General features: G+C 40.9%; 1 protein-coding gene across 4 annotated transcripts in view; it reads left to right on the top strand.

The window, feature by feature from the left end:
- The first annotated feature begins 1,867 nt into the window (after positions 1-1,867).
- The window catches only part of cnksr2b (connector enhancer of kinase suppressor of Ras 2b), a 43,081-nt gene continuing 27,898 nt past the window's right edge, over positions 1,868-17,050 (top strand). For all 4 annotated transcript variants that reach the window (XM_072661631.1, XM_072661629.1, XM_072661630.1 and 1 more), the window contains exons 1-2: positions 1,868-2,408; positions 16,604-16,767. In XM_072661631.1, the coding sequence (XP_072517732.1) occupies positions 2,345-2,408; positions 16,604-16,767 (228 nt within the window). In that variant the 5' untranslated portion in view covers positions 1,868-2,344. The remainder of the gene's footprint in view (positions 2,409-16,603; positions 16,768-17,050) is intronic.

The following is a 17,050-nucleotide window of genomic DNA, read 5'->3' as shown; positions in this document are numbered from 1 at the left end:
GTGTCAAGCCAAAGCTAGAGGAGTACAAAGCTTCTCAGCATTGAGCTGTGGAGCAGTAGAAATGTCAGTGGAGGAATGATTGATTCATCTAATATCAATACCTGACAACTAATGCGAACTAATGCTCTTGTGGCTGAATGGAATCAAATCCTCACAGCAATGTTCCAACATCTAGTGAAAAAGCCTCCTCTGAAGTGTAGAAGATGCAGCAAAGAATGACAAACTTCCTTTTTAAAAGAAAGTATTGGATGAGCAGGTGTCCCCAAACTTTTGGACACATAGTACACAAGTATCTGTAGTGGAACCTATATGTGGTTGAAGCAGGGCTGAATGCTATGCTGCATTTTAACAGACAACTTAGTGCATTATTTTTGGATAATGAGGGTGTGAATCACTTCCAACATCTTCCTTTAATGCACACACACACACACACAAACACACACACACACACACAGATGGTAAATATTTAAGGGTGAATGCAGAAAGACTGATTAGGGGCATAGATCTTGAACCTGTTCTCCCCCACTTCTTTCCCAAAAGCTTCTCTTCAGTGTTCCCAGGCTGGTAAGAATTAAAACATCTGTCGGCAACACAAAGTCTCCCCACCCCCCACCTCCCCCTTAACCTTTCTCAAAGCAGAGAATATCCCTCATATGTGATTCTGGCGTGAAGCGCCGCACCCCCTGTTAAGTTCCTTTGAGAAGTGAAGAGGAGAACTGAAAGTGAATGAGGGTCTGTTTCTTCTGTTTCTCGCAGAAGCTAAATGTAATATTAACCACATAGGCCTACTGGGCTAGCCAACATTCTTCACAGCAAATGTTTAAACCTACATGAGCCCCGCATTTAGAGGCATGCCTGTGCTGTCTGTGATAAATAAGATAATTCAAAATCAATACAAAAATGAATGTGATACAGCTTGACTGACCAAAACATTTACATAAGCTTTAAAGATGTGTTTGCCAAGCGTGTTCATTTAACCTTTTCATCTACATTATGGAGATATTCTAACTGTTATTAAATACTTTCATTGATTTGTTTATGATTTCATCATTTTTTAATAAATGCCATGTCTTTATATTGGTCATTTAAAGCCTGATTTGTGTATGGATTTTATTATCCCATGGAGCCTAACTAACAGACCTTATAGCTTATATTCTGTTATAGTAAGTCAGCCTACATGTGTATTTCATTCAGATTCATTCAGTCAAATTCAGATACAGATAGACCATGACCCAAAATCAGCCCACATTCCACAATCCAGAGCTTCCTTAGGGCAAAGTCAGTCACTTGACCTCAATCCAACTGAGCATGGTTTTTACTTACTGAAGACAAAATTGAAGGAAGACCCATAAACAAGCAGCAACTGAAAGTAGCTGCAGGAGAACCCAGGCAAAGCATCTCAAGGCCGATGCCCATGTGTTCCAGACTTCAAGCAGTCACTGGCTGCAATGGATGTGCATCCAAGTATTAAAATAATGCTTATGATTGATAGTTTGTCCAATTACTTTTGAGCCTGTGAAAATGGCTATAATTCCTAAATGGTTGATGCGGTGTTGAAAGCCCATCTTCACACTTGAAATATCTTGATTGCTTTATTTCCTGATGATTTAATAATTTCATGTAACATTTATTTCATCTAGCAGTAATTTCCATTGATCCAAGTAAGGTTCAGTCAAACAGGTCACAGTTGGTCACAATGTGGCTATTTAACATTGGGTAATGGAGGTGGTGCGGCTCAGTGGGCTGTTAGAGATAGTGCTGCTCTGATTTTCCCTCAGAAATCTCCAATTATGAGAAGAGGGGAGTGTCTTCTGTCTCCAGAGCTGCAGCGTTCAACCCCAGCCTCGCTCACTCAAACCCAGCACTGAGCTGAGCTGTCCACTGAGTCTGAGAGAGAGAGAGAGAGAGAGAGAGAGAGAGAGAGAGGGGGGGAAAGAGAGACGCTGTTTACCACTGACATAGCGCCTCGCCTCGGCCGCCACTGTGGAGGGCTCACGATGTGAATGAAGGCGAGAAAGAAGAAGAGGCAGGAGAGGAGAGGAGAATGCGAACAGCTCGCGAGGAATCCAGCACGCATCATGTGGGCGCCTTCAGCGCGAGCAGCCAGGTGAACGTGGGCGCTTTCACCCAGACACAGGCTGCTCACGCGTCCTTCCCGGGAACCAGGCGATGGATGTGGAAGAAGCGCATTTAAGTCTCGCGCTGTTTTGCAGCTGAATGTTGTAAAGCGCTTCTGCTGCTGCTGCTTCTTCTGCTTCTTCTTCTGCTTCTTCTTCTTCTTTTCGCGCGCCTTTGTTGTTGCGCACTGACCATAAACAAAACAAGGAAAATAAAAACTTCCACTATGGCTTTGGTCATGGAACCTGTGAGCAAGTGGACAACGAGCCAGGTGGTGGACTGGATGAAAGGTAAGGGGAGTGGGAGACGCCTGAGAAGATCTTTGATCTAAGACTACTGGAGCAGGTCGTCTCGTGCTTGTTTTTTAACATCTCATATATAGCTCATGAATGCGCGCGTGCGTCATTGTTTGCATGCAAGAGCTGAAGAAAAAAAAAAGCGCGCGAGATAAGGGGAACAGGGGCTATTAGTTGAGCAGTGGTTGCAATAAATGTGTTTTCTGCTGATGGTATTATATTGCGCACCCTAGCTGTCAACACAATACTAAGAGAGCGTAATGAGACAGGATCTTCCCTAAAGAGCCTTTACTGTTATTGTATTAATGAACGGGGGTGGGCGAGTGGTCACGTGGTCCCATCATCCACAATGAGTAGTGACGGGTCACGTGTAGAGTGAGTAATCAGCTGGGCCTCCCTTACAGGCAAGAGCTATCCTAGCCTCCCCCCCCCCAATAGCAGGGTTTCCCAGGCCTAGTCTTCTTGACTCATCTCCTCAACTCCTTGGCAAACATTGCATTAGGTTAAACCCTCAAACACTAGGGTTGATTTTCAGTAACTGATCTTTAACAACAAAAACGGTTTTACTTATTAAACAAACCTTGTTTCTGTATTTCATGAGGAATAAATGACTTATGTCCAGTGAAACGTTCTTTTGGCACCCAGCTGTGTGTTTGAGCTGATAAATGACCAAATTGTGCTCTCCATGAGGAGTCTGAGTCGAGTCCTGAGTTTCCATACTCAGGTCTCTGGGTTATGAGTCTCGAATGTCAAGGGTGCAAGACTGAAGTCTGGAGTTTCTCAGATGCAAGTATAAGTTGTGAGTCTGAGCTGAGCCTCGAGTCTCCAGGGTGCAAGTCAGAGTCCCAGACACACACCCAAAATTTGAAAATCAATTCAGACTCGCACCTCAAGACTCAACTTAGACTTGCACCTGAGAAACGCAAGACTTATTTTGGACTCGCACCCTAGACATTCAAGACTCAACTTAGACTCGATCCCCAAAGACTTTAGACTTTACTTGGACTTGCATCTGAGAAACTCAGGACTTGCACTCAGACTCGCACCCCTAAAATGGTGAATTAATTCGGACTTGCCCCCCAGAAACTGAAGACTTAACTCAGACTTGAGCTCTGTAGACTTGAGGCTCGACTTAGACTCACACCCTAGAGACTTGAGACTTGACTTGGACTTGGACCCCAGAGAAACAAAACTCAACATGGGGTAGACATAGCACTCTTCTTCACTGCCACTGCTGGCAGATCGATATGCTGCAGTGACTATGAAGCGATGTAAACCAGCAAGCAGTCATTTCATTAGAGAGAATGTTACGACTGGAGCCCTAAAGCTAGACACCTTGTTGCAGCATCACAGCTGTCTATCTATACATTTCCTCTGGGTGACAATTACAACAGTGACTGTGCCTGTTGCTTTCAAGTAATTCACTCCCCCATGTGAACAAAGTGGATCAATAGCTCATTCGTTTCAAAGACAGTTCGGGCATTAAGCTCCAGCTGGGATACTTTGTATTAGTTTGTATTAGAGCCTGTGCCCTGGGGGTGTGTTTGTATATGTGCACAAAATATCTCTCATCCATTATAGTTTCTAAATTAAGTGTGTGTATCTGGGTATGCTCACAAACAGATGTGTCGCATTCATTATGCTACCTAAATTAAGTGTGTGTATGTGTCTGTGTGCCTGTGTGATTGGTGTGTGTGTGACGGTGCGAGTACATCTCAATCATTATTGTTGCTGAATTTAATATGTGTCTGCATGTGTGTGAAGTTGTTTCTCACTACAGTGTCATTATTGAGTTATGAGAAAGGAAGAAAGAGAAATGGTAAGAGAGCGATAGCGAGAGAGGTCAGTTTGCTTCTGCCTGAGCTGTGGAAGCTTAAAGTGTGCTTGTGTCAGGTTCTGTGCAGCATTTGAGTGGATAAACAGTGTGCTGGGATTAGCATGGCCCAGCTCCATGCCTTAATGTGTTTTCGTACACTCGTGCTGGTGCTGCTTACATGCATGTATGTGAGTCGACATGATGGCTGCCTATCGATTTTGAGTCATGCTTATAGAGGACACCACATATATTGTGACTCATTAGGCATGGAGAATCTGTACGATAGCCTGTGTGCTGCTGCAGACTGTCCCTTGATTTAATGTGAGCTCGAGAAGCTTAAACCCATAAAACAGAGACTGCAAGAGACGAAGGATGATGATTAATCTCCGTCGAGAAATGGAGCTAAATTAAGAAAGGAATATGTGCTTCTGAACATTGTGTTTTTTATGAATAGCAGATGTATGTGTTCCCATGTAAAGAGAGAGGTTTAGGAAGAAGTTTGAGTCCTCCTCACTTTGCTTCTGTCAAGGAGAGAATTCTCTTTTTGGTTTTGTGCCTTAACAGAAACTGGCCAGAGATCAGAAATCACGGCCTAATGTACTTTTACTAACCTTTCATTGTATACAATCCAAATCTATGCTCTTGTTATTAATGGATTAATTATCCTACCAATTCTAATCTTACCACAGAGAGCTTAATGTAACCTATAGGCTTGCACTCTGAGCAAAAAGCATTCTGCATAGGATTAAAAAAGGGTTATTTGACTTGTGACAACGGTTGACCCCTTTTTGGTGGAAGAAAGAGAAATGAATCTTTAAAGAATCATTTTCAAGATACATCTAACCAGGTTATGTAGAACCACTGCCTTTAATAAAGAACCCTTAAAGGTAACTACTTTTTAAAGGATGTACAATCAGCACCATAAAATTATTGTGGAAAAATATTATTTTACCTCTGGTTCTTTGTAATTGATTTAGGTCTGTCCTGATTACTTGAGAAAAACCTGAATACTAAAAAGTTTAGAGATTTTAGTCTGAGCATTTTTTTAAATGGTTGCATTGCTTTTGGAACTAAATCTTCTCTATTGATTCATTTATCATATCATAAGTTCCTACAGTGTAAAAACTGCTCTTTAAAAGCAATCTAATTTGTTTTTGATGGGTTTTTGATAGACAACTGGGTCAGAGCATCTCCAAAACATCAGGCAGGTGTTGTGTTTTTCAGGTATGCAGTGGTCAGTACCTACCAAAAGTGCATGGAGGCCCCACCTCACAACTTGCAGGACCTAAAGGATCTGCTGCTAATGTGCCAAACACCACAGGACACCTTCAGAGGTCCTGTTCAGTCCATGCTTCGAATTTCCAGATCTGTTGTAGTGGCACTACTCAATATTAGGCTGTTGGTGTTAATGTTTTGGCTGATTGGTGTTTATGTTTTGGGGTAATATATCACACATATATGTTACCTTATTTAGAAAGGACACCAAATGTGTTACAGAACTGTCACAATAGTGTTCGTTTGGAAATTGTGAGCCCAAAACTGTATAAGCTGCCACATCCCCTGCTCTCAAAAAGCAACATCATGTCAAAATTACACAACTCCATTTATTTCAGTTTTTAGTTTATTACTTTATTTGAAAATGGCAGCTGCCTTAATACTGTCTGTACCATACCAATATCAGAAAACACCAGACTGGATGTCTAGGGGAAAGAAAAGAAAATGAATTCAGTTAAATTTGCTAACAGATCTGTCCTGAAACAGCACATACTTACACTGCGTAAGACCATGGATTTAGCTGTTAATTTCTAACCAGTAACCAGATAACCAGTGTTTGAGTAGGGCGTGATGGCCTGCTTTTAGATGTTCATCTTAAATAAAATGCTTCCTCTAAAAACACTGAATCATTAAAAACCCTTTTAAAGAAAAGTTTGTAAAGAAAAAGATATCAAATCTATCATTATCAGACAATATCTGAAAAGAAACTGCTATTAGGCAACCTCTAATTAACATACATCTACAGCTACTTCAAGTTGTACCCATTGCTGACACAGATGTGCAAATGCACACACATGCACAGCTTGTCTAGTCCCTGTAGAGAAGTCCTGCCAATAGGATAGGATCTTCTGGAGAATATAAACATGAACCCACTGCCACTATGCTTAATGCCAGGCGTTGCCTATAGGGGTATAAAGCCCCCTAGTATTGAGCTGTGGAGCAGTGGCACTGTGTTCTCGGTAATAATAGTTCTTCATCCAATACTTTTGCGTTAAGCTGGGGAGTTAGGGGATGAGGTGGGGTAGTCATCATTCAACATCCTGACCTCACGAATGTTTTTGTCGCTGAATGCAATCAAACCCTCACAGCAATGCTTCAAATTCTAATAAAAAGACTTCCCTGGCAGTAGAAACAGATACTCCAGCAAAAGCTGGGAAAACTTTTTTTTAATATCCTTAATTTCAGAAGAATTAATGAATGAGGTGGTGTTCCAGTACTTTTGTCCATATAGTGTCTATACATCTGTGTGTGTGTGTGTGTGTGTATCTGTGAATGTGTAAGTTCATATTGAGGCCCCTGTGGTGAGGCAGGCTGTTGGTAGATGCTTGTGGTGGTGTGCTTATCAGAGCCTTCTAATCAGCAGTGTGTGCAAGAACTGACAGGCACACACAGCACACAGTCCACATGCATGCTTGGTCGCGTTGCCATACATTCTTACACATGTCCTCAAACATGTGGACATGGCCCAGTATCGCTGCCCTTTCTGCTGATTTCAGCTTCAGGCTTGAGCATAATGGTATATATTTGAAAAGCTCCCGTGCAGCATGTTTCTGCATACAGCAATCCTAATCCATACTGGATGTGGAGTATGACTTCTGACAGCTGTCTAGGTTTTGCCGCCATGCATGTCGAGTGCAGCATCTGGTCTCACATTTTTTTTTTACAACTATTGCTTCAGCCATGCCCACAGGGTGTGTTTTAAGGCTGCTGACATGCCTTTAATGTCTGGGATATTTTTTAGAAGAGTGTTTGCAGCAGAGGCAAAGGCGTATTTGGTGTCTTCGGGTATTTCTCCTGGTGCTCTTAGGGTTCATGGTTCATTGCAACAGTGATTCAGATGTTTTTAGCCTGACTGTGAATGCCTCAGAGGGTGTGGGGGAGATTTGACCAGCGGCAACTGCCTGTGTGCCGCCCCGCTCAGTGCGCTCTGCGCGTAGCAACATGGATTGTGGAACGGGGGGACCACCCTGCCTGTGGCCTGACCTATTTTTTTTAACATGGGTCAAAGAGCTTTCACTAGCCTTAGATATATATTCATGTTTTGAATTTAAATTTCCTGTCTGCAACGTGAGAACCAAGATGCTTAACGTACCTTATGAGCCTACTGATTGTAGCTACTCACACAGACACAGCAATGAAAGTAAACTTTACTTCACTTCTGCTTCATTATGATTAATTAGTTTATTTCCCTGCTCAATCGAATACCCTATATCTGGGCCAGTCTGATACCAAAGGAAGAGGGCTGAATCATATCTCAGAAAAAAAAATAATAAAGCTGATTGATTTGTGTAACAAATTTAGCCTGAAGCATCCAAATTGCTTATAGTACAACATGTTAACCCCTTTAAATGCCAGGACCCAGGCTGCTGTTCCTCACTTCATTAACGGACCCATATCATAGAAACAAGTTTCCTTGATTTAAAGTAAAAGATGTATGCAGTATGTAAACATTGTTCCATTTAAAAAGAATAATATTCTTGCTCTATTTCATCAATTTATGGAAATTAAGCAACATTTTGAATGTCTTACTTTTGTGATGTCACCAAAACAAATAAACGTACATATTAAATTTACGTATTGTGTATCTGCTTCTTAGCCTACAACAGTTTAGCCCTGCCCATTCATGCTGAAATTATATGGAGTATTTCAGTGTTTCCTTTTTTAAGGAAGGTCAAAACAGGACTAAAGAGGGGTCTAACTCTAACGAGAGGCTGGAAAACAGGCATGTAGAATGGATTTTATATATATATATATATATATATATATATATATATATATAGTTTGGCAGTTTGGCAGTTTGAAAAAAGGTGGTGGCTGGTTGCGCATGTGTCAGTGGACACATTTGTCAGTCCTCTCCCTCCTAGTGTTGGGAGCATTACATGTGGTAGGAGGAGAGTAATAACAAGTGGGTTGGGTTATTGGCTATCTAAAATTTGGAGAGAAAAATTGAGTGAAAATTCATAAAAGAAATGTAAGCATAAATATGACCAATCAAACCACTCTGTAATCGGAGACAAGCTATGATAGGATCTTGGCAATGGAATTGTATTACTGTAGTCTAAAATATTCTTTGAAGTATTCAAAACAATTGAAAAAGTTATTTAAAGAGCCGTCTACATCAAGTACTTCATCATTTAACCAATCATTTAAATGAATTTTGGAGCTATATATATTCTAAAAAAGTAACTGAATGAATATTAAACAAGGAAATTAAGCAGCATTAACAGTAGATATGTTTTAATATATTTAAAATATCTCAAAATATCCAATCTCCAGCCAATTTTAACCTAATTTGAAAGATCTAATAGAAATTCTCTAAAATGACGCTGAAATCTTTTTGCATTAAATGAAAGTCAGGGTGTGTTTTTTTTTCTCCTGTAGAGTAGCTGTGTGAGGGGTGATCTCTGGCTCTCATACTTTCCACTTCTAATGGTTGTTTGTGTGCTGGACAGTAATAACTGCTGCTGCAAGCTGACAAGGATGTCCCCTACTTGAATTTCTTTATTATGGTCATATGCAATATAACTGGAAGACAAAGTGAGCTCCTCCTTCGACCTCTGAAAACAGGTGAAAGGAGAGATTAAAGGGAAATGACAGAGAGATCGGATGCGGAGGCAGCGAGGGAGAAAGAGATTATATGAGGCTGTGATGGCTGTATATGGATAGATCCGCTTTCATTGTTACTTTATGAAAGTTAAGCCTCAGTATGTGACTCATCGCATATCAGACGGCAGAAAACATTCCCATTGTTGTCTGACTTGGCAGCAAATCTCCTGAGCGCAAAACGGCTTCCTGCCGTGAGTCGAAAAACAGAGAAATAGTAATGGGCTCAGAGGATTTTGTGCCTTAGATTAGAAAACCGTCCGCACACAGAATGTTTGAATGGTAATTAGTGCATCATCAGTGCAGACTGAAATCTCTCCGGACGCACACTTCTCTAAGTGAAACTGGTGTGTCTTGTGGTCTCACCCTCCCTGCCCCCAGAGCATCATGATTAGCATGTCTCCATCATTAGCATACAACTTTTTGTGCTGGTGCCCCAAAGGGCCACAGAGTAGCTACTCCAAAAGCAGATGAGCCTGTGAGACCCTCCCACAAGGCTCCTCCCCACCCCACTGCCTGTGACTCACTCCCCTGCAACCCTCCCCCCTGCTGTTGAGTGAGGCCCTTGGCATTCTGTGTATAACAAAGATGATTAAATTTAGTAAAAGCAGCACAGTGGAGTTCAAGTATGGCCCTGATTAAAGGCATGTTTTACTAATCTATTTAATAATAACAGTGGTAGCCCCATGGGTACTTATTCTGTCCTTGCAGCACCTAGAAACTGTGACTGTTTTGTATAATAAGCAGTGTGTAACTCCTGCTGATTCCTGCACTTTTTCCACAGTCATGTAGTTGGTGTTCAGCAGTGGGGCAAACCTTAGTGCTCGTCTTTGAAAGAAAATGGTAATCTTTTATTTTCTTTTTTGGTTCATTGGTGTGTGGCATCTGTATATGACAGTTCAGTCATAAACCATATATACATTGTTTGTGTGCAGACAGGACTTATTGGATACCAGTAATGACGTTCACATTGTGTTTTGTATTCTGATTTACCAGTTCAGCCTGTATTGCGGTTGTATGGTTAAACAAGCAGAGTCTGATACAGAATTCTCCAGTGGCACAGGTCACACAGGTCTGCTGTGTGTGCCTGTCTAAGGTTTCACCCAATCATAGAAAGAGTTCAAACTCCAGCATTTTTTGCAGTCAAGTGAAACTGCAGGTAGAATTCTCTCTTGATATAATGTTATGTCAAATGCAGCATTTGCCTCGAGCTTCACAGTTATAACTTTCACTGACTAAAGACAGATAGGATTGGGTCACAAAGCATTTCAACAATCAAAAAGAACAAACATGAAAATTCCATTTTTCTGTATCAAATGTAGCTAGCAAACATTAAAATAAGATCCATATCAAAATGAAAATAAAATACAGATAGATATCTCTAGTAGTAAGACATCCACTGTCCAAACCACTCTTAAGTAAGGGAGCCTGGGGAAAGAGAAACTTTATTCACATATGTGCTGCAGCTGTACACAGTATGAAGCAATCACAATTTAGCAATAAAGGTAGTGTACACACCAGTAATAAAACTCTACTTCACCTCTTCCAATTTCATTGACTGGTCATACTTAAGCTAAAATCTAAAACTCCTACCTTCCAAAAACACACATGGTAGAATTTGCTTTGTTAAATTACCTGCTACATCAGATGTGGTCAATTATGGTCCTGGAGGGCCAGATTCCTGCACTGTGTGCTTTTCTTGATTTCACCTGTTAGTTGCCAGCTTTAGTAGATCTGTTAGAGCAGGAAAGTCAACTGATAAGCGGATAGAAAGATGAATAAATGACTTAACATTAAAAATAGTAAAGTAACAATAATAGCAATAATAATGATGATGATGATGATGATGATTATGACTACTTTTATTATTAGTAGTAGTATGAGTAGTAGTAGGAATAATTGGTTGGAAATGTCATAATATCATCTTAATATACATAATATACTGTGCTACTAAAAATAAATATTGTGATAAGAACTCCCACCCCCAAGTACTGCAGCACTCCCCTTTTTTGAACTTTATTTTCCTCTGCCTCGCCGTAAAAATATCCATCTCAACAGGCCAAAGTTTCCAATCCCTTCTTCAGTTTTGGGTCACTGTAGATGCCAGAAATGAGATTCAGGACAGCTCTGGTTTTTGGGTTAAGGGCTCAAATGAATCAGATCCTAATCTGCCTTGGACTGCTCTCTGTATTAATGTTAACCATGTCTCTTCTAGCTCATCACTCGCTCACACTAACCCTCAATCATACACTCCTCCCTGGCTTCTGGATGAGTGACCAGACCATAGCTTTTAAAGGTTTGCAACCCAGATTAAAAAACTGCAGTCTTCTGTGTTCCTGTGTGACTTTTAGCACTGCTTAATCACAGTAGCTACAATTATCAGCTGTGTAATACCCTCCTAATCAATGAGCTCCCTGTTTGTGTATACTAGCTCTCTGTAAGGGGGCCTTTCCTTTCACTCTCTCTCTCTCTCTCTCTCTCTCTCTTGCTCTGTCGCTTTTCTTTTTTTGCTTCTGGGATTAACTCATCTGCTTGGTAATGAACTGCTTAATGTCTAAACCCCATTCTCAGAGCATTTTTGTCAAACGATAAGAAATGTCCTTTCGTGACAAGCAATTTTGGGAATTTGACATTCAGTTTAAAGTGCAATTTGCTGCTTTTCTCAGAAATGTTTGTGTTCTCTTAGGATTCTGCCAAGGTATGCAAGTTTGCATTCATTAAAAGCACACTGTTAACTGAGGATTATTTTTTTGAACCTGTACCACAGACATCAACTATTTCTGAGCATGAGCAATCCAGCACAAACAGTGCAAATCCATCCGTGAATAGTGCTTTGATGCAGGTCTTTGATGCTGCCAGAAGCTCTGATTATTTGTTGATTTATTCTCTATTCAGGCATAAATCATACATACACGCATCTCTTTTATTTTTTGGGGACTTGATAATGAGGTCCTAATCAAAGTCACTTGTTCCGGTGCCGTTTCTATGGCAACATACGGTGGCAGACTGTGACGATTCCTTTGCTTCGGACGGGGTTAGGATAAGCCCGGGCGAATGGGCTGATTTGTTAAGCCTCTGAATCGGATGCAAAAGCCACAAAACCTCCCTTTCAGCTTCTTATCGTTTCACTGCTAACCCAACTTTTCCTTCACACTTCATTAGGCGTATGTCTCAGCTGCACACTGCAAGAGATTAACTACCAGATCTGAGCTCTGATAAGAGCGGCCCATGCCTTGTTCTACATCTTCCTCCTTTTGTTGAGAAATTTAGGAAGAGATAAGGGCAAGAAAGGAGGGAGCCTGTGGGGGGAAGGGGTGGGAAGGATTTGGGACAGAATGCGGGGGTATGGCAAAAGCAGGAATAGTAATAGTGTGTGTGTGTGTGAGGTGCTTGGTATACAGTTTGATACTGCTGTAAATTGTTAGCATGATCGGACTGGTGGCTCAAAATTGCTAGAATTAGTTCTACTTGTAAGCAGTAAAATATCTGTAAAAAATAGTGTATAATACTGTACCTATAGAATTATTCAGGAAATAGAAATTACAGAACAATACATCTCAAATCATGCTGTATGAAACAATACCTTACTGTAAAACAATACTTGTTTCCTGTATATATTTGGATTACAACAATGCACTGTATTTAGTGAACTACAGTGTCAGTGCTGTAAAACATCCTTCCATCCAATTACTGATACAACTGCCATCTTTGCCTGCACCTCCAGGCTGAGAAATAGCTACTGTGTGTGTGTATGTGTTCATATTTACATCTTTACAGTGGTTATTGTATTCTTTGTCCTTTTGCAAAATGTACTTTCTGGATCTCTTATCCGGATAAGAATTGTTACTTATTACTGTCACTTTACACAAGGTGCTGCATTACAATGTGATGACAGCTACTGTGATATATTGTCCTTGTTTTGTTATTTATGAAAACTCGCATCTACAGTACATTGCTGTAGTGGGTATGTTGTTGCTTAAATGCACTGTATACGATTCTGGAGAACGACTGTTCTCAAACACAAACACATAACTCCCTTCTGTGCTCCTTTCAGTGTTCAGAGGTTTCTCAACTGTCCCAGCACTTCACCAGTGTTCACTTGTGTCTTCCACCCCATTTGCTGGTTAGCTGGAACAGTTTTGTGTGGCTCAGTCCGAGCTACTTTCTTTATTTTCTATTTACAGAGCAAACATACCGCTAGCAAATCGTGAGGAAACATTTGCTAAATTTGACAGTTGGATATAAATTGTTTACAGAAATAGTTTCCTTTACTTTAAGATATTGAACCGTATGCATGGTTTACACTGTTAGTACTGCTATAAGGTTACTATTGCTAAAGCTGCTCATGTAGGTTTTATTAAGTCTCTACATCTCTGTAATGTATTTCTTGTATATTTGTCTCATATAACCTAAACCTAACCTACCTGGTTTAGTAGCGTCAAATGGTTCTTTGAGCGATGCCATAGAAGAACCATTTTTTATATTAGAGAATGAGTGTGAAGAAGTTTTTAAAGGTTTAAAGAACCAGTGCTTGTGCAATGATAGTGAATGTATTCCATTCTTTTCTATGCCGCTGACGGTTAATTACCATAATTTTACAGGTAAATTCTTTTCAGTGTACACAGCAATTATACAGGTATATCATAATGGATTGATTAAATAATTAAACAGCAATTATTTCATCTGTTATCTCTTAAAGAGCACAGTTTTACTATGCAACATTGATTATCACACAAAAAGGTTTAGACTTGCCATATTGTCACCTATTTTCTTCATGCTTTCGTTCATAGACTTTAACTACATACAACTCACAAAGAATCCCCCTTGTTATGCACACATCATGAATTTTAGCAGTATTTGTATTTTAAACTGTATCGGGATCCAGATACTGGCACCCGTTTTTCTTGGTATCGGATCAAACAGGAAAACAAGTAGTGTCAGCCCTCCCATGCTAACATTTCCTGCTACTGTATCACATCTGGTTCCCTATCTGTATATACTGATCTGAGAATCAGGATGACAATGCCTTTCGTTATTATCCTGCCTTTTGTACGCAAGATGAGAATCTCGCCGTCTTCAGCAGATCAGAGTCTTTCTTGTGCTTTGCTAGAACACGACTGCTAGCTGTGTGTGGGAATGAAGCGTATGTGTTGGGTGTGTAAATATAGCTCTATTTAGTGATGCTGTCCTTTTTTCTTCGTTCAGTCTATGAAGGAATAAAAAAACACCCCGGGAGGGTCAGCGTATGGGAAGTGGGTGGTGTGTGTTTCCTTGACAACCGTGTGCTTCTGCCAAACACTTGTACCCTTAATAATGACAATAGTCCTTCAAAATCCATGGATGTGTGTCCATGACAGCAGGGCATGTGTGTTTTGTGTGTGTTTAGTGTGAGTGTGTGTGTGTCTGTAGCAGTCTAAGTAAAGAATGTTTGAACAGCTGTGGGAGAAAGTCTTCACATAGCTCCGTGCTGTGTCCATTGGAATAAGTGTCTGGGTGAGTGTTGCCATGTGTGTGTGCTGATGTGTGGTGCTGTGCACGTACGTTAAACACTGTTGTGTGGAAACGCTAAAGTGGATGTTCACACCCACTCCCAGCCCCCCCACATGAGAAGACGTGTGTGTCACGGGGGATTAGATTTAGCCCACCTTGTGCTTGGTGTGTGTCCACTTTCATTTGGTCAGAGTGGTGTGCAGCACTTTGTGTGCACAGCATTGAATTTGATCGAATGTGCATAACAGTTTTTCGGTTTACTTATTTTTGCTGATTATCATATTTATGTAGTTTATTCATGTGGATTCATGTGTTGTACACATTCAATTCTGCGCACCACTGTTTTTCACTGTGCGCTTCAGGAGCTTCTGTGTCACACAGCCAGTACAGACATCTCAGCAGTGCGTTTTTGCCTGTCTGTTCTGTCTGATTACGTGATTCGAGCTTGTACAGAGCTCTTTCATTGGACGGACTGCATAGGGACCTTTTTTTAAAGGATTGATTCCCCCTAGGAATGAATGGCGTACAAAGGATTGTTCCCTTCTTATGTCAGGATGATACAAATATACTGGTAACACCCAACCATGCACATGTGATACCATTTCCCAACACTCAAGTAACCAACTGAGCGACCACAGCAACTTGACATTCCACAGTAACCACCTGGAATACCTTTGCAATCAGCCTAGCAACCACTGAAAAACCTTAGCATTGCCTATACTGCAATCTTCCAGACTACTAAAGCAACTGCATAGCAATCACTTAAAATAGCATAGTAACCACCATGGCAACACAATAGCAATCACCAGGAATACTATAGCAATTGCATAGCAATCACCTGGGATACCATAGCAACTATAGCAAAAACAATTTCATTTTAACTGACCACTTAGCAACAGCCTAGGACCTGCTGGGAAGTGAGAGCCACTTATGCCAGAATCTCTAGGAATACTGTAGCAGCTGCATATCAACCACCTGAAATAGCATAGTAACTACCATGGCAACACAATAGCAATCACCAGGAATACTATAGCAATTGCATAGCAATCACCTGGGATACCATAGCAACTATAGCAAAAACAATTTCATTTTAACTGACCACTTAGCAACAGCCTAGGACCTGCTGGGAAGTGAAAGCCACTTATACCAGAATCTCTAGGAATACTGTAGCAGCTGCATATCAACCACCTGAAATAGTATAGTAACTACCATGGCAACACAATAGCAATCACCAGGAATACTATAGCAATTGCATAGCAATCATCTGGGATACCATAGCAACTATAGCAAAAACAATTTCATTTTAACTGACCACTTAGCAACAGCCTAGGACCTGCTGGGAAGTGAGAGCCACTTATGCCAGAATTGGTGTTTCTTGCTCCTGGGCTCCCCCTACAATTTGTGCTTTGAGCCACCACTAACGAATGTGTTTTTCTGAATGAGCTGAGAGATATAGAACTGTCATCTGAAAGTGAAAGAATCAAGTGGCCTGACATGAAACAATACAATTACTGGATATTCAGGTTACACAGTTGTGTAAAGTGTTTTCCTGCCCGCATCACCAGATTCACTTAGTGCAGTTTCTGTTGTGCTGAGCTTGGAGTAGCAATGATGGCAGATCAGCCTCGACATGATTTTGAAGCTGTTTTTTATGGTAAAAATGCTTCATAATGCTGCTTTAAGCTGCATAACACTTTGCATATTGTTCAGAAAATGTGTTTTTCTGGTTTTAATTTTTTTCTGCAGTGCAGTAGAGAATTAACTATTTTTTCTCTTTGTCTGTTTTTCTGGATTTTTTTAAAGATTTCTGTTGATTTATTTTTCTGGATTTTTTCAGGATGCAAAAGAGAGGCCTCTTCCTGGAATGATGTCGAAAAATAAATAATAAGTGTTACATGGGAAATGACAGTGATGATGTGCAACAAGATTGCTTTTGTAGAATTGAAAACAGTAGTTCTATATTTTTTAATGATGATATCTTGAGTGGCATGTTTCCTGGTTTCAGGTCTCGACGACTGTTTGCAGCAGTACATCAAGAACTTTGAGCAGGAGAAGGTGGGCGGGGAGCAGCTGCTTCGCATCACACATCAGGAGCTAGAGGACCTGGGCGTGTCCCGCATCGGCCATCAGGAGCTAATCCTGGAGGCTGTGGACCTGCTGTGTGCACTGGTGAGCACACACCTGAGCACGCGCACACACACACACACACATACACACAGACACACACTTACAGACAACATGGTCAACATGTTATCTAACCCACTGGTGGGGTTCATCCAGATGGTTTGGTCTTTGATCTTCAGTTCAGGCCGGCTGAGTGCGAAGCGAAATGCTGTAACTGATCGGAGGACTGTAAGCTGTCGGTCAGAGCTGTGCCTAGGGCCTCTGCTTTATCTAGGACGGGGTCAGCGTCACTTTATAAGCAGCAAAAGCTTTTGCTGTGTTGTTGCTG

The sequence above is a fragment of the Salminus brasiliensis genome, chromosome 18 (genome assembly GCF_030463535.1).
Source record: "Salminus brasiliensis chromosome 18, fSalBra1.hap2, whole genome shotgun sequence".
NCBI classification, from domain to species: domain Eukaryota; kingdom Metazoa; phylum Chordata; class Actinopteri; order Characiformes; family Bryconidae; genus Salminus; species Salminus brasiliensis.
The sequence above is the reverse complement of the archived record's forward strand: the minus strand, read 5'-3'. Positions and strand labels throughout refer to the sequence as shown.